At 44.3% G+C, this 23,758-nt stretch overlaps 1 protein-coding gene across 1 annotated transcript in view; it reads left to right on the top strand.

Moving 5' to 3' along the window:
- The window catches only part of RAB12 (RAB12, member RAS oncogene family), a 430,907-nt gene that overhangs the window by 142,228 nt on the left and 264,921 nt on the right, over positions 1 to 23,758 (top strand). The window contains exon 2 of the mRNA XM_069620750.1: positions 10,660 to 10,720. Within this exon, the coding sequence (XP_069476851.1) occupies positions 10,660 to 10,720 (61 nt within the window). The remainder of the gene's footprint in view (positions 1 to 10,659; positions 10,721 to 23,758) is intronic.

Below are 23,758 nucleotides of genomic sequence, written 5' to 3'. Positions count from 1 at the left end.
CAAAACACTCAACTGTCATTGACACTGCCTTGAAGTGCTGAGGCCTGTGAAGCAAATCTTGCATCCCTCAGCCAAGCAAACCACTGCATAACGTTGGCAGTCCTAATATCGGAGCTGGCTGTTGTGAAAAATCCTGCGGGTCCCTCACCAAAACCCTGCCTAAAGTCTCCTCCCAGGTGGGCAGGCGAGAGCAGATGCTTCCAGATCCCAATCCTGAGGTGGTGTACTGCAGAAGGACCACCTGGGTGGAGAGACAGGGCCCAGGTTAGGGAGGAGAATCCACTGGATGAGACATTGTTTTTTTCCTCTGAAAGGGGCTCCATTACCATCATGCAAGAGGAGGTTATGGTTTGTCATTTTAACATCTCTCAACCTCCTGTCAAAACTGAGATGATAAACTCTAAGTTTGTAACAAATGCCCTCCTCAATACCAAAGGTGCACTACTAGGAATAATGGAAATGCTGTCTTATCTTCCTCTAATAAGGTTAAAACCCACAATCCCTATTTTGAAAATATTAAGGAAATGAAATCTGTCCTTAATTCTGTAAACGAAGTAGAAAAAGCTACTTTCACTAAAGTGAACATACATTTCCCAGAAACCCATAGGGACTGATATGAAGAAGAGGGCTGTGTAGAAGTGAAGGACAGACAAGCAGACCTAACTGCCTTCGCCAGGGTCAGGCAATTAGCAATAAAGGCCTGCACCAGAAATCAATTGCCCCACCTAAGAAGCATAAAAGGCTGCAGAATGGAGCTAGAGCAGGAACCGGAAGGCTGGCAAGAAGGAGAAGAGCATGAGGCTGGCAGTTGGTGAGGAACACACTTGTTTTCACTTAAGGGATGCTGGGTCTAGAGGAAAGCAGATTTCACCTGCAAGTCCTTAGAGTCCTATGTTCACAAACCCTGCTTTGTCGTGGCCGTACTGAGAGAGGAGTGACGAAGTTTAAAGTCTTCCCAGGTGCGTCTAGTGCGTCTAGTGACTGTGAATGCAGAGCCAAGACAGTGCTGTAACCCAAGGCCTGTGTACTGAAGCAAGCCGGGGGACAGAGGAGTGAAGGAGACTCTGTGCCCGACCTAAGACACCTGTGCTGCTGAGGGGTGTGGATCCCAAGAGTACCTAAAGTAGTAGCAGAGCCCGAAGAAGTCGGGAAGTGGAAGCAGCCCGAAAGCATAGTGTTCCTGGAGCCGGTGAGTGGCGCTCTGTTTGCAAGTTCACTTTGAAAACCCTAAATACTATTTTGCGTAAGAGTGGGAGCGAGTAGAAGTTGTTTGTCACTGTGAAGAGGCCGATTAACAATTAGAATGTATCACGTGCAACTCTAATGCAAGTCGGCGTGCTTGCGTATGAAAAATATTTCAGTATCTATTGTTGAACTGTTGAAACGTTACCAAAAGGGCACCGCTTTCCAGATCACTCGAAAACCTAAAGCTGACTTTCACAAATTGTTACAAAGCATATTCCATCAGAGAGGTCGCGTGTGAATAATTGTGATTCGATTGGAGTCAAACTGTATCTCTGATATTAAAGGGAAATAAAATTTCTTATGAAACATTAAAGTTAAAAATCCTCCTCCAAAAGTGGTTTTTAGTGTACCTAAATCTGTTTCTATTTTGAAGAAAAATCCTTGTAACATTCAGAACAAGTATTCTATGAATAAAGAAGTTGTTTAACTTACAAGAAGAGCAAGCATTACCCAAGCCAGTAGATGAATCCTTTCTATGGTGAAACCAGTCCTGTTAAGACCTATTCACCCGCATTCCGTGAGTGTTGAAGTTGTTAAAGGACCAGTGTCCTCTGATACAAGCGTGCCATTGTTATCCAGAGCTGAAAGTGTGGCAATACAGTTTAAGGATAGCTACTGGAATCATGAAGGTGTGAATGAAGCTGGGGAAGGAAGCTGGGTGCTTGTAAAACGATCAAGTCAACAATAGACTTGTTGAAGTTAAAAGGGGAGCAGTCCGACAGCAGAGTCGGATTACATTGGTGGCAATAAGACAGACAGAAGAGGCTACCCTTTTCCCGTAGCCTAGGAAAGAAGAGTGCCTTGCCTACCTGTGGCGGTCGAAAAGTGTTGTTTTTAAGAAGCCTTTTAATTCTAAAGGATCAAGTTTTAGCAGACCAAATGGAACTGTGGTTGTGTATAAGACTGTCAGTGCATCCTACCCTGAAGCTGGTTGAAGTAAAGGTATACTGTGGAACAAAGCAACCTGTTCCCACTGTAAAGTAGTAGAAGGGGGTTGTCAAGAGGAAAGCAACATCCTAAGAAGTAGCATACTGACAAGCATACTAAAGACACTGCAGAGGGAAGAAATACCAAGTAAATTGTTGAAGCAGAGGTTTTCTTTGTTCTTTGAACTGTGGAAAACCATTCCTGGAAGGGGGATATCCAGGATTACCATTGGTGCTGGTTTCCCAGTTGGGGACCTTTCAACAGAAGGCTGAAGAACTGTTACCAGTGGATTCTCGTTTGGTGAACTTTTATTTCATTTTGGAACTTATAAGAACTGGCTCAAGACTTGACTTTTCTTTAGAACATTTGGGTGAAAGTGACTGAGCAATCCTGGGGAAAGGATCGTACAGGTGAAGGTCATCCAAATCACTGGTTGTTGGTTAGATTCGTATTTATGTTTTACCTTGAATGTTTTGTTGTTTAGTGTGAGGGCCAGTTTTGTTGATGCTAGGAGTTATTCCCTTAAACCTTAGAATGGGTAGGGAACTCCCTGTTAGAGTAGGTTTAGTGAGGATTAATTTGCATCTTTTACTTATAAAATGTTTAATTTGAATAAAAACACAAGTAGTTGTCCACCTCGCATTACTGACCTCTAACACTATACATATTAAATAGTATTAAGAATTATTTATTATGCATTTGGTTGTAATGGGGTGTGTATTGGCTATGCTTAGCTTATGTTTGGATTAGCTAAAGTGTTATCACAAAAGTTCTAAATCTCAGAGTACCGTAGCATTTGTTTTTGCTTAATGTTTCACCATCTTTTAGTTTGGGCTATTAGGTGGCACTTGCACCACCTATAAGCTGAAAATATTGCATTAGAGTACAGGTAGGGAGAAATGGCATATGGGGGGGCACAACTTGTAGGTTTTCCTTGGTTATTTGCCCACCTATTGACTGCCCATGGCTATGCTAATCCCTATGGCCATTCCAGTTCATGCCCCTCCATGGGAACTCTTTAAGCTTGCTTTAGTCACGCCTTACCATCACACTTTGCACTCAAACGTGCCTGCCAGTGTTTTTTCAAAGCAGTCTTCTGAGAGTTAACTACTTAGTTGGAGTTGTGAAACCGCTACTGCTGTCATAAAATGCTTACACAAAAGTCCAAACTGTTTGCATTGCCAATGCTTGTTTTCCCCAGTAAATCTCCATCTAGGGGCTCCCCTTTGAAGTGCACTGAGCCCCTGGAAGTCCCTCCCGCTCTCAGGGCAGCATGCCTCAAAGGTACCACGTAGATTCTTTCCCAAAGCATCCAGCCCTGCTCGGCTCCTTGTGTAACTCACTGGGAGGTGGCAGCCTTTTGTGTAATTTCAGAATTCAAAATTGTGTTCCCTGCAGGTCTACATTAAAATGGCAGCCTTGGTTTGGAAGTCCAGTGAAACTCCACAATAAGGCTGTATTTACCCTCTCTGCATGGAGACCGCATGGCCATAGAGGCTTCCTGAGACTTCAGGTTTTGTGATTGGTAGCGCTCATGGGATAGGACCAGATGTATCAATGGGATTCACTGCAGAATCCACAGCCTGTGCTTGCGCTGAGGAAGAAACCTGGGAAGGTTGGAATGTGGTGACCATCCCTAATTGGGTGGCCATTAAATGTTTGAATGGTGCTGCGTGTCTCTGTGTCTGATTGGAAACGACATCAGCATCCAGCTACCAATAACTGTGAGGATAAGGGTTTCTGCACTTTACTGTTGGAACTCAACCTAAAGCAGCGGAAAGAAAAACTTATTTGAAGAAGTCTAAAGATCCACTCAAGAGTTTGCAATCCAAAGGTAAAGCAAAGTACAGCTGAACTTGGCGCATCCATATTCCTGTTCACAACACCAGAGAAAACCATTGTTCCATTTCTCTGGCCTGACAGGACCAGCTGGTTTACTCGCCTTTTTTAAGGCTTCCCACACTGCATCTACTGGACCCTGCAGGGCTCACTTTGTGCCCTGGAGCAACAGCCTCCACCCCTTACAAAGACTGACAGTAGGTAGGATCTGTGACCTATGACTGGCCAAAGTCCTCCATTAACCTGCTCAGCTCAGGGGCACTGTCTGTACTACTTTTGACACTAAGGCTACAAGCTGTGTTAATGGAGTATGTGCACATCACCCCAGCATCCGGCTCATCACATGCACTTCTCCGATCTTGCTCAGGGCCATTGAGTCGTCCTACTTGGCTGGGGGTCTCCGCCTCCCTACTCTGCCAATTGGTCATGGAACAGCAACTTTGACAGCTCCTTTTCCCCACAAAGGTGAGGTTCTCCTCGTGCATTTGGCCAAGAGGAAAGCACTGGTTGCGAGCTGTCAAAAACTGCAACTAGTGCCTACTTCAAAAAGATTTAATCTCTGCTTCACAATAATCGCACATCTTACTATTGACTTTATCCTATTTAATAAGATTGTGTGTTGCCTCACTTCTAAAAATCTTCACCTTAATCTCTGATTTTGTCTCTCGTAATGAACTCTTTGTTTGCCAATTAATTCTGCGGAAATGACCAACCTAATGACTTTATACTGCATTTTAATCTATGGGAAAAGACTGTAAAGTGCGTATTTGCAGATAAATACTCTGTGATCATTCTTTTATGCGCCCCTTGTCCGATTGGTCTCGACTGCAAAGCCACATTTGCTTCTGCTAGCGGTAGGCATATATAGAAGCCCTACAACCTAGACGTGGGTTGGTCTTCCAGAACCCTACACTTGATCCTTCCAGAAATGTGTCTTCCTTATAGCTATTTCAAACAGACAAGTGAAGGACGTGCACCCCTGTGTATTTGGTGTAATGCAAAAACAGACTCGTTTAAATGGCACTAGGCTCCCCCATATACCTTCAATGTTCCTGCTACCTCATTTCAATATATAGTCTGTGTTTAAGGAAAACAATTGAGCTAGAAAAATAGCATCAGATTTGCAGCACTGATTCACAGTATCCTTAATTTTGCTGGATAAGGTGATGCCCCAGACTTACCTCTTTTATTTTGGACGTATACGTCGAGGAGGAATTAAACCGGGTGGACTTGGGAAAGATTCTTGTTTGTGTACTATATGTCAGCGCTTGCATGTCATAAGGAAATCAACAGGCCTTAGAACCTGAGCCTTGGGGTGCGGGGAGACAAAGTGCCTCCTGCGGGGGTGACTTCCCTTAATGCAGTACTACTTCAATTGCTCTACAGTAAACCTATTACAAGATCAGTCCATCTTAGCAGCCAGCTTTGGGCTGAGGTGCACGCTGGAACCCACAAATATTCTGAACAAATGTAAATTTGGTGCATTCATGACTAGGGTGATTCTGTCACATTAGAGGAAGATTTGGCCAAAGATAACAATCTTTGCGTTTCTCACAGACAGCTTTCCATTCCCTGGGCGGGAATGTTCACAGTGGAACCCTTTTGCACAACCAGTATATAGCCATGATAAGGTGCAGAGGTTGATCTTTGGGAAAACCGTGCACAAGATTCGTCTTATAGTCTACATATTGCTGGCTCTCTGTGGCCCTCTGACTTCACTGACCACAACAATGGCGGCGTTCAATGCCTATGCCGAAGTCTGAGGCTTTAAGATTAATGCAAGAGCTGTCAGTCCCTAAGCAGATGGTAGAATCCTTGCATGGTGTCACCCTTTTTGTGTGGGTATACAAATACAGGACTCTGCAGGATAGCTCAGGGGCAACGCGCTTGCCTTGGAAGCAAAATGACAATGAGCAACACAGGTTCGATCCCCGCTTAGAAACCTCTGGGTATTAAGCGCGTTCTAAATGGCCAATTACAATTACATAAAATATTTGGCATACAAATTCACTCTCAAGATATCCACGCTTTTTCCAGCCAACGTTCAGGGAGTGGTTGACTCAGTAAGTGCAGTCCTAAGTAGCTGGCAAAGTCTATTCATAACTTTGATGGGGAATATGTGTATTAAGAAGGAATGCACTCGCTAAATTCTAACATGCACCCTCAGAGAGGTCTTAATGAAATGTAAATGTGACAATTTATCGTCTAATTGTTGTACAATGTATTCTTTTATTATGTTAGGCAAAATGATTTGTAATTTGCGGTTTTAAGATTTGTTTTTGTATATTCTTTTTTGTGTAAAGTGTTTAAGGCTACAATGTAACCAGACACACTATAAATAAATACATAAATAAAATATAATTCTAACATTTACCCAAAGGCGTTCCCATCACCTCACCTGAAGAAAAACCTTGACAAATTAGAGATCATGCAATTGATGTGGTGATGGGTTGGGGCAAAATAAGTATCAAAAGGATTTTTTGTTGGCTCCCAAATGAGAGGGTGGTGCAAGGCATAAATTAGTTTTCAAAAAATGATTAGCAGATTTTGCTAATTAAACATTTTTTGATTAGTAAACAGACCCCTTTGATTAGCAATTTTGTACTAATATTGTTAATGTCACCAGAATGTATTTGTACCCAAGAAATTAAATGAGCAATAATGCAGTTTGTGTACCGCTGAAATAAGACATTGAGAGGAGTCAGGCCTTGCAAATTCTTTAAAGTTCAGTTCAACCTACAGGTAGGGTTGCTTAATTTACCTATTCAACCTAAGAGAAATGCACTCGACCCATAGCAATGGAGGACAACAAATTTTCTGTAAAATGGTGCATGTCGCTACAAACCCGATTTATGTCTGGCACACTGCTGCCACCCAGAGGCCAGCCATGCGCAGTTTATTTGGCATTCACTGCAGACAAAGTCAATGTTAAATAAAAGTTTCAAACATCTCTTGCAAATGCTACTTGCCCTTCATAAAATCTACTCGACTATGCGAGTGGACAAAAAGACGAGCCATAGATGAGTGTTTGTAAAATGTAAAAGATTAGCTGCATGAATGGACACAAAAACATAGATATGATAAAAAAGGCTCTGAAAACAGTTTGGCCAGCTGTCTCCTGCAGGTGGGAATATATAATGCAAACATAATCCTAAAGCAAAGCGAGCTCTGGAGGCTAACTACTGTGTTTGGTATTGCAGTTGATGTACAGACTGGATGGAACTATTGATCACTACTTTGCGTAAGCATCTAGTTCGCTTTGTGTACTCATTATGTAAGAGGAAAGAAAGAGACTAAGCAGAGTGGATTACGTAGCAGGCAGAGACCTGGGCAAACTAGGTAGAATATTGTAGTTTGTGGTCATCCCACTTTCAGGTTATGTGGTATCAAGCAACAGGGTGATAATATAGAATGTCAAGGAGTATGGGTTCGCTCATGGTTTGAGCACTCGTTGCAAGGTGTATGCAACCTGCAGGCTACAGAACTAGGTTTGCCGTCAAAAGCAGTTGTTCATGTGATCATGTTTCAAAAGTGTTCACGCGTCAATATGGATGCCAGTGATAATAGTGCAGGAAATATTAATGACTGAATTTACAAAGATGACAAAATATTTCTAGAATTAATAGTGGGTAAAAAATACCGACCAGCAGAACAAATATCGAAATAAAGGTAGTGTAAAGATAGGGTTGAGTTTTAGGTGTAAAAAATACAACTACAAAACAGATTTAGGTTAAAATTGGGATAAAGGGGAGGGAGACAAGGAGAGTTTAGAAGTAGGCAAGGTAAGAGTGGGGCTAGTGGAGGTGCCCTCCCCCCGAAAAAAGGTATTTTTACAATGGGCAATGTAAAAGGCACGTGGATATTTTTTCTTGCAATATTTATTGCACTTTGTAATTGTATTTCACTGTAATTTTTGCAATAAAATGACAGTAAACCCTCAATATATGATGCATCTTCCCGAACAAAATGAAATATAGTTGAGCCTGTGAAATTTAGATACACTAACCTAAACTTTTCTGAAAAGCATGGAGATGATGCAGTGTTTTATAGTATCAATATTGTAATGATGCTTTATGTAACAACTTACATTTTAGGAATGGAATTGCATGACTGTTTTTTCAAAAATATAAAGTTGACACATACTGGTCTTTGCGAGACAGGATGGATATAGAAAGCTTAATAAAAAAATCATCCTGAATACTTCTGGTTTGCCCAGCACTCCCATAAATGCCTTTTGGTAGTTAAGAGTAAAGGAGTTGATTACTGCTGCACTTTCTCTCCATTAGCACTTGGAGTGAACAGAAAAAAAAGAGGGCAGAGAGAACAACGAGGGCAAGAAAGGAATGTAGGGCGAGCTGTGCTTTCATTCAAGATGGCAACTTAAATAGCTAGCTTTGCTACACAAGTGTCCATTTGATTAGCAAACCTACAGAATTGCATAGCAAATTGCTATGCGACAATGCTTATTTTATGCCTTGGCGGGGGTTGGACTGCCAAGACATTCTGCAGCATCTCACTTGAAAATGGTAACAAGATGAACAAATGTGATCTCTGAAAAGTATTGGATAGTCCTCAAGCAATCGCCAGCCAGTACACACACCTATGGTCCAAAACATGATGTAGAAATGCACTGGATCAGAAAACTTTTAAAAACCTGCTCACAAGACACAGTGGAACTGTGGGAGAAACTGGCAGTGAAAGCCTGTCTGACTTAGTTCCACCTTCCCCACCGACTCCAGCGATCAGTGGCACGTGTTTTTTGAGATGAAAGAATAGTCCTAAAGTACTGGAGCGAGCGGGTACCACCAAAAAAAAGAGAGATACATTGTCTGCTGTCCTCTTTGGCCATGGATATTTGAAAAATAAAGGACTGTTTTGCAGCAGATTTTTCCGTTGGGGATTTGCCTTGTTTTTACTTTTCTAGCACTGCCTGAGTGCCGCTGCTATTTTTGGACTGCCAGCCAGCCCGTGCTTATCAATATATATATATCTATATTAGACAATATTAAATATAGTTATATGGTGGTCACCAAAAACCTATATTGCACTATTCAATGTGTTAATGTAGGAAATTGGGGTACATTTCAGCAACATTGGTTCCACCAAAGTAGATAATCTTTTATTGAACCAGTTCCTTCATCATAGACTAGTTGGCTGCAGAAATCGTGGTCGTAGCCAATGCATTTCAGACCCATGTCCTTCATCAGGGTGATCTCCGGCATCAAGCAGAGCTAAGATCAGTGTAACTTTCTTCCTGTTGATAAATGTCGACACGTAGTACAACATCTTACACAGCTGTAGAGAACTTAGCACTGTAGAGCAGTGGTTCTGGAAAGTAAATACAGCAGAACGCTGCTAACAGAAGAAAGTTACGTCATGGGTCCGAAATCCATTGGCTACAACCATGATTTCTGATGCTCAAGTAGTCTCTGATGAAGAAGCTGGTCAATCAAAAATGACCTACACAGACGAGAAAATTGGAGAATTTTAGGCAGTTGGAACTCAAAAGTGTTTACATCTATATGTAATGTTTACTACTTGGGTGGAACCAATATTGGTGGAAGTTTCCCCAATGTTCTATGTATGAAAGAATAGTCCTTGCACAAGGCAAAACAATCCGGTTCTTCTGAGGGGCTAACCGGTTTGGAAGCCCTGATCCAACATCCCTCTTCCACCAGAGGCCTGATTTCATCCACATATCCACTCCTGATAAGTCATAGAGGGACTGGGGAGGCCGCACAGAAATAAATGCCAGTTTTGAGTTGGGAAGAGAAACCGGTGGTGAAATAGAAAGGGATATGGGCAAGGCTGACCATAACAATCCCCTGCATGCAACATGAAGCAACACAGTACAAAATTGTGTACAGATGGAATCCTACCCCGACACGCCAAACACCTATCTACCAAACATAAAAGGATAAATGCTGGAGAGGCTGTGGGCAAAAGGGCGCCTTGATATGTATAATATCTGCAACTGTGAAAACATTGGTGAGAACTGAGGCCTGAAATAGTTCTCTCTTCTCCGGGGGCGGATGGGGGTTGGTGGCCCCAGGAGAAGAGACTTCTCTGTCTTTTATGTACTGAGACCCTAAGCGTTGAACCTGTTTGGGCTAAATATGCGATTGAACCAACCTAGTGTTGATGAGGTGCGATGCAGGGTGAGGGCGGCAGGCAAGGGTTGGAAGTGTAACGCCGGGCCTAGATCTGGTTACAGTTTTGACGATGAGTAACTTGTATTCTTGGGGGAGGTGAAAAGGTTAGAACTCGGACGTCGGGCCAAAGAATGCAATTTGAAAATGCCATGTTTATAATTTTCCAGGCTAGATGGGCTACTCGCGTCTGCTAGTTGCACAGACAGTTTGTTTACCCATGAGTGCTCGTGCTTCATACAGCAAACGGCCTGCCTCCAAGTGTGCTTCAGTTTCAGAGCGGAGACGCGGAGTCCCATGCTATTTGGTTTCTGATGTGGGAGAACTGCAGCCAGAACAGAGCGTTCCTGGCTCCAAAAGCCAACACCTTGCGCTACTAAACAAAACCTCCCCTCTGCATGTTTGCTGTGAATTGTAATGCCTTTAAGCTGTAACGCTTTAGACCTGCTGTGTGCTTAAAATTCAGAGTCCCATGTTAATATTTCCCTTTCTGTTGTAGGTGTTGATTTTAAAATCAAGACAGTCGAACTGAGAGGAAAGAAAATTCGATTGCAGATCTGGTAAGTGAAGGAAGCGGCAGTGGCCCAGAGCCTGTGGACGTTACTGGGAATGTCTCCATATGCAGTATGCTCAGTTCCACAAAGTGTTGCAGTGACTCTTTGCAGCCCATTTTTGTTTGTCTGAATGGTAACCGTGTATGTTATATCATATGACATATATATATTATATTATATTATGTTGTGTATGTATCTAGCCGGTCGATAGCACAGCGAGTAGAGCGCTCTAGACTGCAGAGCCTGCTGACACAGGTTCGAATCCCCACAGTAAACCGATCTAAGGCGGCCAAACTCAGCTTTTCATACTTCCGAGGTCCATAAATAAGTACCACACACCGTAGGTAATCACAAGCAGCACTCAGATGCCTGAGGGTTCGTAGGCTATATACATGCTAAATTATTATTATATTATGACGATTTAGTGAACAAAGAGGCAGGATCCTTAACCTCCTGCGAGCTGTCCAAGCAAAGGACATGCATTCACCGTAAAAAAAAAGCCATTATAATGAAGTACAACGGGGGCTTATCGGGGTGTCATGTTTGTTGAACCCCAGAAAGGCGTCAAAATGCGCTTGGTGCAGCATGGGTTCCCATATGAATAACATACATATGTTGGACTCCACAGCGAGACCATACTCGGTCTTCATACTGCGCCAAGGGCAGAAACCCTTAATGTGCTGCGGATGCGGAAATGAGCCGAGTGAAACGGAAGGATGTTTTAAGATGGCCAAGTATTAGGGACCCATTGCTGTGATGTGTAAGTTCCAAAACAAATGTCACGCGCACGCCTCGTGCAAACCCGTGGCCTACCAAATACTGCAAAACGGTCTTTCAAATGACAGATTATGGGGCGTTTCTGTTTTTTGGAACATGCTACTATTGTGGCCATGTTCCTGCAAATGCTTTCTCCTCTCCATATTGTATCAGCGTTTTGCAAGCCAGCTACAACTAACGATCCAGAAATCGGTTCTCCTGAAAAACGTCTACTGCTTCGTAAAAAAAAAAAAAACATTTTTTAAGACAATCATTTTAGCCTTTGTGGTTGTGGCATGAGTTATTATATCATTGGTAATATACATAGTAAAACATATTTGAATTCACAGCCGTTTACAAAGATTTTACTATGTTTATTGCTATTGGCTTTGACAATGCTCGTATTAATATACCCAAAAAAGTGATGGGCGTAAGGTTTTGAATAAATCTCAACCACTGGCACTGCTCTGGACAACCTTCCACACCACTGTTTTCTAGCCTGCCTGCGCCATGGGAAAAGGGGTCCAGCCATACGGTAACGCCACCAATGGGAGCAACACACCCTGAACTACTAAGCCAGGTCCCCTCTGCACGGAAGCACAAGTAACCCTAGATATGTCTCGTCTTTATTTGGCCTCATCAGTGAGGTGCAGCTTGGGTTCCCTATGGCGCATGTCTGGGCATACAGGGAGACAAACGCTAACCAAAAAAGTGATGGGTGGAAGTTTTTGAATTCATCTGAACCACTGGCAATGCTCTGTGCCTGCTGGTCCTAGAGACCCAAGCTTCACCGCACTGATGACGCCCAATCAGGCAGAAACATGCCTGTGGTTTCGTGCAGAAGGGATGTGACCTATCAGTTTGACTGGACTGCCCCTTTGGGGATGGTGCCAAGCCTGATTTGCATACAGTGATTGCCCTTTCTGTAATGGCTTTGCAGGTGAAGAACTGTGGTCTGGGGGTTTGCCCAGAGCAATTGCCAGAGCTTTAAGATTCATTCTAAACCTTCCAGCCATCACCTCTTAGTTAATGCTCGATTTAATTGTCTGCCCTAAAAAAGTAAGTTGCGTGTCATGCTGTACAGGTGGGTGGCTCTTCTGTCTCAATCAAGCAAGTAAATAATTCTTGCCTGAGCCAACACCCATGACTGCCACAACACTAGCAATGCCTCCTATTATGGCCACAAGTGTGGACCCTTTCAAGCATCTGCCCATTAAACTCGCCACTCTCGCTCGCTGCCTCTTGGGTGCAAAAATTTGGAGTTGGTTGAAGCTATTGACTTGTGCTAATTAACTCTCGTGCTAATTCACTCTTGGTGAGTAACACATGGTGTGCTGTGTGTCTATTTTTGTCACATTTTCCTCGCTTCATATGTGAAACGATCAATAACGACCATATTACCACCTTACACTTTTTTCCTTCTGTTTTAAGTCTGAGTCCTGTATGTGCCTGCCGCTGAATGGATTGCATTCTCCCACATATTCCTCATCTTGATAGCTATCCAGCATCCACTGCTCAGATTTCTTTTTGACAGAGGTGCTGATCGATATCGACGACTCCCCCCTCGTATATGGCCATTCCATTCCTCGATCAGACTTGACGTTGGGCACCGTATAAGGCCATGACTACCTTCTCGACCACCTTGTGGTATTGCTAATTCAGGTGTGCCTATGGGTTGAGCTGTTGAAACTCTGCATCTGTTGACGTGTTCAGCCCACTGGCATCACAGAGACCCTCCACCAGTTGAAGCAACCCCACCTGGTCCACCATAAAATCGGGCAACGGGTACAAGGCTGCACCCCCCAATTGGCACTAACCTGAATGGAATCCCGTCAGCCTCCTCATCAAATATTGACTGCATCGTGTTGAAGAACAAGTGTTCTCAGTAAACCCACCTGCGTGAATATCATTTACATCACGCTTAAGCATGATTTCTTCATCTGAAAAGAAAAGGTATTGAACAAAAGTATAAAGTATCCATACACCATTCATAGTTGTGTATTTTATGCATGCAATAATACACAGGTGTCTTTGTACCTCTGATATGAAGATACACTGCATACCCTCCTCTACCAGAAATGTGTGGAGGTTCCCATCATATTGGTGCATATGTCTTCCCTGCACATTCTAACTTCCCACGTGTCCTAATAGCTCTCCTTAATGAGCATGTGGCATTTACTTTGACCTTTTAGAGTTGTATCCACATGACAGCCCTCAAATAGGCTATTTTTTTTCTAGAGGTTTTCTTGTACCCATCTACTCTTTACACAACATAGTTGATATTTCTAATAGATTGCTTCCTCCCACAGATTCCTCATCTTAGATGCATCTTCTCCAGTGCCAGTTGTCTTCGGAAGATTTTTCAGCTAAATTGGGAGTGCAGCGCTCCACTATAAATATGGATACAGCCACACACACACACCTCCTGTTTTTTTTCTTGCCCTCCGTATGCTGCTTGGAACTCCACCAGCTAGTTTTTGCTAATTTACTACATCATGCCTCATACCCCGAAGGGAGGCAAATGTCGAGATCAGATTCCTTGACTGAGACATTAGGAACTTCAAGATGCTTGACATTTTCACCAAGCCCCCGGCTCTGACTTCTTTGTGGCAAAGTCAGGCCCGATGGCGTTTGTTGAAGCCGACTGGGGTACTTCATCGGCATCCACTAGCACACTGCTGGCTTGGTTCCGGAACTCTCCTTTGGAGACTGCTCCACTTCTACACCTTTGGGCTCAGTCTTCGTGTGTTGAAGCCTTGGTACTGTCTTGGCCACCGGCTTTGCTGGATTAAGCTTTGGCATCTAAGAGGGAGTTCTTAGTGAAAATGGGTCATCTGTTCCATGAGGGAGGGGTCTCCATACTTTATGGGTTTTAACCCTGGATTCTGGTAAAGGGCAAGACTTCCCAGAGGAGTTCTACAACCAGGATGTAGACTTGGCTGATTTTGGTGTCTTGTTGAAGAGATGCCGGCACATTTGACAACCCACCAGAGGTCTTTTTTTGCAATATTCTGCATATCCTCTTGGCACCCTCAACTTTCACTTCTTGCTAGCACAGAAACCTGGATCTCCCCCCATGACCCTGCTACACGAGCAGCTCTTGATTCTGCTACCTTCTCCCACTCTCGCCGATTTTTTGAGGAAGGTATGGCGGTGTGGGGTTCCTTATCAATAAGGCCATCAACACTGCCCCTTGACCCTTGTCTGACTTAAACACTTCCTATTTTGGATATGCCACTATTCAACTTCTTCCTCCTACTCCTCTGACTTTGCTGGCTCTCTCTCGACCACATGGTCCTCTCAACAACTCCTTCCCCGATCTGATCCTTCTCCTTGAGTCACTTCCTACCGACATCCTCATTGTCATCCTGGTTGTCTTTAACTTCCCCAAACCCTTTGCAGCCACCTGCCTTGAACTTAAATCCCTCTTATATGGCCACTCACTCTACATCCTCCACGAAAAGCCTACCCACTTTGGTGGGAACTCTCTTGATGTGGTCTTTCTCTTAATTCACTCTCCTACTCTAACCTCTCAATTGCCCTCTCCATCCGATCACTCCATTGTTCCTTTTAAAATTTAAATCCTGCCACCTTCTACTCATCTCCCCTCTTCAGTGACTGAGGAAAATGAGGCAGATACATCTTGCCCCTTATCATGATGATGTGAGGTCCCTCTCCTGTCCTTTTCCCCTATTCATGCCATCTCCATTGACTGTGCTTTCTCTGACTTCCCCTATGATATATGATATGGCATTCATAACGCACCTATACACAAGTGTTTCGAGGTGCGATGAGGCAAGGGAGGGTAAACGGGGGCAAGACGGACAACGATGTAACTAGTCCAGGTGTCATTCAGTTCGCGCAAGTGCATGGGAAGGGGGAAAGGGAAAAGTGCGTGGGGGAAGGGAGGGGGGAAAGTGCAGAACATGGGATAGTAAAAAAATAAGAAATAAAACGGCCAGATGGTGGCAAGTGCAAGGTAAGAGCAGACATAAGTGCTGGTAGGGACTGTAGGGAGAAAGAATAACAGTCCCCAGGTGCGGGGGTTGCCAGGGAGGCAGTGCAGGTGTGCAATTGGCGGGACCTGGGCCCAAGTTCAGAACAGGTGGCCTGGGAACCAGTGTAGTTTCAGCCAGGAATTCAACAGGGGAGCGGGGAGCGAAGGCAGAAGCAAAGAGGAAGGTTTTGAGTTGCTTCTGGAGCCGGAGATGATTCTCTTCAAGTTTGAGGGAGGCGAGAAGGCTGTTCCAGAGGGAGGCCCCTGCCGAAGAGAGAGATCTACCACCAACTTGTTGCTTGGAGAAGCGACTGACCCTAAGGGAGTTGGAGGAGGATGAGCGAAGAGCTCGAGAAGGAAGATATTTGGGAAGAGAGAGCCCCAGAAGGCCTTGTGGACAATGCAGAGGGTTTTGAACTTAATCTTGGGAGCCAGTGCAGAGATTTCAGTCCTGGAGAGATACGAACCCTGGGCTTGAGGCCAAGGACAAGTCTCAGTCCTGTTCTGAATAAGTTGAAGAGGGCGGAGCGTAGAGACGGGTAGATTTAGATAGAGGCTGTTACAATAGTCCAGCCTAGAGCGAACCAGGGGTTTGGAGATGGTGAGCTTCTGGGGGAAGGAGAGGAAAAGAAGAATACCTCTGAGGAGGTGTAGCTGGTAGTGTGACTTCTTAGAGACGTCAGAGATGTGAGGAGAGAAGGAGGAAGTGGAGTCGAAGATGACCCCGAGGTTTTTAGCCTTGCAGGTGGGAGCAGGAAGAGGGTCAAGAGAGGCTGGCCAGAGAGCTGCAGGGAAGGAGGGAGTGGGTGTGCCATTGAGTAAAATCTCAGTCTTACCGGCATTAAGGCAGAGGTCATTGGCAGCATGCCATTCCTGCATAGCAGACAGACAGTCTGAGATGAGGCAAGGCGAGGAGGAGGCCGAGGGTAGCCTGAAAATGAGCTGGGTATCATCCGCATATGCACAAATGTCTCCATTTGACCAACACTATCCTGCTCACACATTCACACTTTCCTTCCTCAGCCTTGGATAACCTCTGAAATTCACACCCTCAAAACAAACATGCAACGTGAGTTACGACAATGGCACAAATTACACGCGCCTATGCTACTAAAATTCCCTTGCTGCCTTCACCTCTGCACTGGATAAATTCTCCTACTTCACAAACCTAATCTCATCCCTTCGCAATCACCCCCGCAAACTTTCATCTCCCCTCCAATCGTTGATCACGCCAACCAAGCCAATATCCATTGCTTCCTCCCTTTCTGCTATTGACTTGGCTTATTACTTTTCCTCTAAAATTTCTCAAATTCATGACACACTCACAGACCTTCGCGCTCTCTCTCTCGCTCGCCACCACCTCACCCCCTACCTCTTCTGCTCTTGAATACTTCTTCCCCACCCCCTCCTATTGCATTATCACCCGTCCTTCAAATTGCCAACCCATCTTATGCTCCTGTCGTCCCTTTTGCACACCAAATGGTCATAGACTTAGTCTCAATCACTTGCCTGTATCTCTCTGAGCGGTTTAACCTCTCCCTCTGGACTCTTGCTTTCCTCCTTCAAACCTGCAACTGTCTTACCCCTATTGAAGAAACCCCTCTTTTGGCCCAGACGCCCCCAGCAAATTATCACCCAGGTTCTCTCGTTCCCCATTATTCAAAAGTCCTTGAGCAGGTGGTCTTCGACCGTATCACTAAGTACCTTGAGGATAATGGCCTTGGAGATCCACTTCAAGTCTGGCTTTCATAGTAAACACTGCACGAGACTGCACTCATGCAGGTTTACAACTTGCTCTTTAATGCTCACCACTCCAAACTCATCTATACTCATCCTTTTGGACTTTTCTGCCATTTCTGACACCTTCAACCACTCCTCTAACCATCTCACTCTCCGGGACTTCGGATTTTGCAATCTGCTCTTGCATGGATCACATCCTACCCTGAAAGTCAATCCTTTAAAATCTCTTGGAACTTGCAAACATCAGACTCCACCCGTCTTCCTGCTTGCGTCCCCCAAGGATCAGATCTTGGACCTATGCTCTTCACCCTCTATACCGCTGGCCTAGGAAGACTTGCATCATCCGTTGGCTTTCAGTATCACCTTTTTGCTGATGGCTTATTTCTTGGCTTTTATAGCTACTCTTTCCTTCCTCTAGACAAAGTCCTCATCTTTGCTACCCATACTCTATAACCTACCCAGATCCTCCCCCACGTCCACTTACCGTTATCATGCTGGTTGGCTCTCCATGTCCAAACAATCTCCTTCTCCTAAGTCTACAAAGCTATCAATGGTCATGTTTCTCAGTACCTGTGTGATTCTATCTCAAATTACTCACCATCTCATTCTCTATGATCCTCCTCAGCACTCACCCTCACTATCCCATATCCTTCCTGTACCGCCTCCTGCTTCCGCTCTTTCTTCCTACTTGCCCGACGCCACTGGACCCACTGCCCATAACAATTAAAGCCACCCCAACAGTGGATGTCTTCAAAGCTCAGTTTAAACTTTACTTTCACGCCATCCTCCCTACTTGACCCCACTACTGCCTCCAGTGACAATAATGTAATATTGTATATTTAAATAGCGCTGCTTTTTAGTTTGAAGCAATCCCCCACGCCCCTTAGGTTAATGTTACCTTTGTAAGTCTCCTGTTTTCCTGTATATATTTTTTCTTTGTTTTGTCCCTGGTATATGGCCTACTTTTTTACACCCTTATAATCTGGCTCTCTACTTAGCCTCATCTTTGTGCTATTGTACAGAGTGGTGAACCAGAAGGAGTCGGACTAGGATGTGACATGTTTAAGGGTGTTTATTTAAATAATAAGCAAAACACCTATCTAGCCCTGCCGCTATGAAAGAACTTCCCTAACAATCTAAAACTTATGGTGCTTGCCAAAGTGTCCAAAAGAAATAGTCCTTAGTCCAAACGCTATATACTAGCTGACCCTACCACTTCGAAAAACAGAACAAAAATATGGACCAGAGCAATAGCCTCTGTCCCTGGATTTTGCTCGACCCTGCTACTGGGATCTGTTCCCAAGAGATGGTTTTAAAAGTTCTTCAATTTCTCACAATGCGTTCTTCCAGCCTCTCTGCAGACTTTGAACATCCAGTTCTTAAATCTTTATACAGTTCCTTGTTTGCAGGAAACAGAAAAGTTCTCTTTATTCTAATGCCACAATTTCTTCCTCTGTTTTGAAAAATGTTCTTTGCTTTGGTTTGGCTCCTGATCCTCTCCATTCCCAGTGTTGCTTTATATGCTTTCTTTCCAGGGCTCCCCAAAGCCCTCTGGCCCTCTGGTCGGCTTGCTTTAGCCGGGTTTTCCTGACTCCTGTGACCTGTTGGGCTTTTCCAGCCTTGCATACACTCTGCCCTGTCGGTAGCTGATGCACCACTCATGCGGAGATCGGGGATCTGATCCCTCCACTGCAGTGTGGTCACACCACCAGCCGAAACGGTCACTTTACACTCTCTCTCTCTCCACCTCTCTCTTCCCTCCCACTCCTTCGGCTTCGTTGCCATCCAGGACACTAGCCTTCCAGCGTTTTGCTAATGATCACCTCGCTTTTCACTTTACTGCCAGTTGTGTCTAGAGTGGCTTTTCCCCCTCTAGGTGTCCTCCGTCAGAGGCTTGCCTCTAAGTAGGATTCTCTCTCCTCTATTCCAAGTTCCTCATGGTTTTATGTACGGCATCATAAACAAAAGGGGTGTGTCACTGCTTTTTGACTGTGGGGTTCAGGCAAGAGCCAGCATTACATGAAGCCAAAGAGATTGAAGAAATTTCAAAATTTGGAGAGTCCAAAAAAGAAGTAAGTCTTTCTGATTCCCATGTAGGCAATGTACTCTGGACAGGAAGTTCCATACAGAAATGGGAGTCCTTGTCCAGAAGAGGGGAATCCCTCCCAGTGAGGACCCACGTTCCCAAACACCTACGGAGGTTCTTGCTTAGCGGTCTCCCCTCCCTAGCCTAAAAAGGGGTTTCTCCGCTGTGGAGAGAAGGGGCGAATAGTCCAGATTCGTCACAACTGGCATGCTTCGTGAGAATGCTTCCACAATCTGTTAATGTGTTATAGTAAGTCCTTTCTGTTTGAAATTGACATCCCTTTTCTTCAAATAAATTTAAATGGGGCAAGCTTCACTCATAGTTTTAGGGGGACCAGTGCCAATGTGATAAGCGTATCTGTGATCTACAGTCCCATTTGCTCACACTTCTATTTTCAGAAAGGGTCCTTCTAGGAAGACTCGGTTTCCCTTTTAACTTGTTGTTGCAGTCCCCGTTAAGACTGTGGCAGAAGCCTGCCTCTGTTTCTTCAGTGAACCTTGACCTGGTGAACATGTACTGACCAGCTCCTTCTGATCATGGCTTTATATCTACTCACCAACACCTGAGAGCCTAGTAGTTCAGAGCTCCCGGGGCAGGAAGAAGTTGGATGCTTGAGGCTGCAACGTTTTCTCCTTAGGCAGTGTAGCTCTAAGAACCGTGAATGCTGCTTGTGCTCAACTAAAACCACCCAGTCGTGATCTCAGAGACAGTTGATAATTTGCCGACACAGGGGATTAAAGATGAGTTTCCCTCCTTGGGGCAGAGGATTGAAAGGAAGCCGTACGTTGCACACTACAATTTGGCCTTGACATGGAAGGCTGAGTTGCAAAGCAATGGGCACTGGGTCCTTTATTTGGTGGAGGTCTTTTGGGTTTATCCCGGATGTTCAAGCCAAACTGTTTGACATGCCATTCGACAGCAACAACCTGTTTGGACAAAGGCTGAGGAGTGCTTTGAGAAGTTTAAGACCTCGAAGGCAAGGACTGAGTCCTTGAATTCAGTCATCCAACAGCCGTCTATCGCTTTGTATTTATTTGGCATTTATTGAGAGCTTTACTCCGAAGCACTGAACATAAAATGGTTACAGTATAATAAAGTGAAAATTGATTAGATTACAAAATATTTCCAGCTAAAGAGTTTGGTACAATAAAGTAAGGATTGGTTGAGTTAATAAATAATTACAGGTAGAGAGTTAGGACTGAAGAAGAGAGGTCTTCAGAAAAGTGCAATTTAAGAAGTAGTAGAACGGAATGGGAAGGGCAGAGAATTCCATTAGTAGGGAGCAAGAAGAGAGAATGAACGGAAACGAGATTGGTCACAAGGGGGACGAGGGACTGATAGCAAGAACTGGGATTGAGAACAAATGGGACGATTGGGCCCTAGTAGAACATGTATAATAGATAAGTGGGAGCAAGACCGTGGAGGGATTTGAACACCATGCAAAGAAAATTTAATTTGAGCCAGGAGGAAAGTCACCCAACCAAGCGAGGACAGAGATTGTGAAATGTAGTTGCGAGGGGATAATTGGTAGAGAAGACGTATAGAAGCATTAAAAATGGATTTAAGAGAAGCCAAGCGGGAAAGAGGAAGACAAAAGAGTGTAGAAGAAAAGTTAAAAAAGGCGGGATAACATGAGAGATGAGATCAGGAGATTGGTGTCTCCAAAGGTCAGAAAAAAGAGAGCATTATGAATATTATTCCCTTAACTGCTGAGGGTTTTCACTCCAAGTGCTGAACCTTTTTTGGACAAGTATGTCGCATTCAAGAACAGCCAAATTTGCACCCTTTTCTTCCCACATGTAGGCGGTCATAACGCCACAAGGGATTAGTCGTTTGTGTTTTTTCAGAAAATGACAATAAAATGATGTACAAAGAAGCCGTGATTTCTTTCTTTTTTAAGAGCTAGGAACAAATGGTTTGCTGTGCTGAATTCGCCATTTTCCAGGCTTTCAAGAACAGGTTCAGTGGAAATAGAAAAACATATTTTTCATAAGGTTACCATCGTTTTTTGTAAGAAGTAGGTGATTTTTCCCTTTTTTATTTTTATTTATAGAACATGCTCGGACGGAATGGAAGCGGAGGATAGGAATGCTCAATGGGAACACAGAAAGGCATAGACAAATTCCCATAGAAAGGCATAGACAAATTCCCATATAAAGGCAAGACAAATTCCTATAGTTTGGGAAAAAATTGGAAAAGTGACACGAAAAAAAAGTATCTGCTTGACATGTTTGCACTTGTAAGTTAATGGCTTCTGTGAATATTAATAAATGTTGTTTTTTTTTTTTTAATGCGCTTATTGAAAAAGCAATGCACTGCTACATTCCCCTGACTCTTCTAGTTAGGAAATCCCACACATTTTTCATAATGTTTCACAAAACAAGTAATTTTGTGGCTCTTTCACCAGCAACGACGCAGACAAGTAGATTACCTGCTCAAAACCTGCTGGTTTACCTGGTTCACGATTCCCCCAAATAAGATGAGAATCATCAAAACCTTCTAACTGGACACTGGATAAGACCAGAACAGAAAAAACATGGGAGATTTGAACTTTAAGAAACTTCGATAGAATTGGATACCACATGTTATGAAAAACGAATATGAACATCCAGTAGGAACACGCAGACATGTATCCTATTTTTACGTCCTGTGGATAGAGAAATTTAATAAAAATCTTTTTTCATCTATGAAGCAGTTTTAAAGGAATTCCAAGTACCTCATCAGAGGGCGAACCCTAACTCAAAATTAAATAAAATATTTGATCAAATTACCCCCTACTGAATCGACTAACCTGAGTCGTTTTATGTGTGAATACAAAACAAGTATTACCATGAGCCAAAAACTAAACTATGGTACACAGGATTCTTTTATGCTGACTGCCTAACCAGACGTACTTAGCATTTGAAAATAAGGAAAACGAATGTGGTGAAGAATGGCAAGTATACATTTTTTGAAAGAGCACAGGCAGAACCTTTAAATGATAGGTGACTTGCACAGGCTACAATAGCGTACAGTGCCTAAAGCAGCAACTAAATTTAGGTCACATTTGGGAAATGAAAGGGTTGTGTAGCAAAGTGCAGTAGGAAATATATGAAAGCGTTATCAAAACCAAGAGAAAACAACAAATGTCCTACTTTCCCACATTTCCACAGGTTTCCCGATTAAAAATGGTCCCTCACATGTGTGGGTGCACTGACGTGGGCGCAAAGGGAAAAGGCTAAACAACTGGTACATCAAATGCACTGGGGAAGACTGGATTTAGCTTCGTGGACAACCCACAGATTTGGGTCTGGGGTGTCGCAGCCACCAAGGAAAACTGGGAACCCCTTGCATTTCTGAAAAGAAGGCACCCGTGGGAATCCAAAGAGGTCTCACTTGCATGAATCGCCCTAGAATGTATTACCCACAAGGCCTGGCAAAGTCCAAAATATAGGGAAAAAAATACAATACTCCTACGTCCCATCCCCTTTCCTCCATACTTATGGGGCATCTCTCCAACCTGTGGGACGGGACCGGAGCGCTTTGTAAAAGCATCTAAAATTTCAAAAAAACATTTTCTTTTGCCCTTCCTCTTTCTACACAGGGCCCAGCACGCGGCCATAACCCCGCCCATCTCAGCTCCGCCCCGCGCATCTCCCATCAGTCCTTTTCTCCGCTTGATCGGGACTGGACGCGATTGCATCCTCGGAAGATCTTCTTCCCTTTTCCTCCTCTCTGGCTCTCGCTAGCGATCGTTTACTAGTCTGTCGTTCAAACTAGACTTTCCAGATTGCTCATCGTGTCACCAATGCTTCGCGAGGGCGGATGCCCATCCTCTTTGTTTAGAGTCTTTGGGTCCGGATGACCGTTGGGACTCCTTTTTTTTATTGTGACTCCCTTTCGGTCCGGGCACTTCAACATCGGTTGGAGCGGTGGGAGGAGGTGTTTCGACGTACTACTCCTTCATATTTTCAGGCGTTTATCGACGAAAAGAAGAAACGTCCGGTAAGTTCTTGACTTTTCAGAGCACCCCGGCCGGGAGATACCTTTCCGGCTCTTCCAGCGCCAGGAGGAGCATTGATCGCTCTGTCACCGGGGATTGCCCCGAGGTGCCTTCTGGGCCTAATAATTGTACCAGAGTTTTCTCTGAGGGTCTCCGTAAGGGGCCTGTGGATACCGGAGCATGCTCCCAGGCCCCTCCTGTGGGGGCTACCTGTAGACCCTGTTCTACTGAATCGTGGGGTACCGGAGCTCGCTCTGAGGCCTCGTTATCGGCTTCCCTCTAAAGTACCGGGGTGCGCCCCGAGGCCTGGGCTGGGTTTGTTGTTACCGAACGGATGTTCAAGGCCCACGCTAGTAAGGCTGTTACCGGACCTGGGTCCGAGGTCCCTCATGCAGAGACTAAAGCGACCAACATTTCTGAGAGGCCTGCCAAGGCCTTATCGGTGAAGGTTGTTCCTCACCGTTCCCGCTCTTGTGTCGACGC

This window comes from Ambystoma mexicanum, chromosome 5q (assembly GCF_040938575.1).
Source record: "Ambystoma mexicanum isolate Mex_15411 chromosome 5q, UKY_AmexF1_1, whole genome shotgun sequence".
NCBI classification, from domain to species: domain Eukaryota; kingdom Metazoa; phylum Chordata; class Amphibia; order Caudata; family Ambystomatidae; genus Ambystoma; species Ambystoma mexicanum.
The sequence above is the reverse complement of the archived record's forward strand: the minus strand, read 5'-3'. Positions and strand labels throughout refer to the sequence as shown.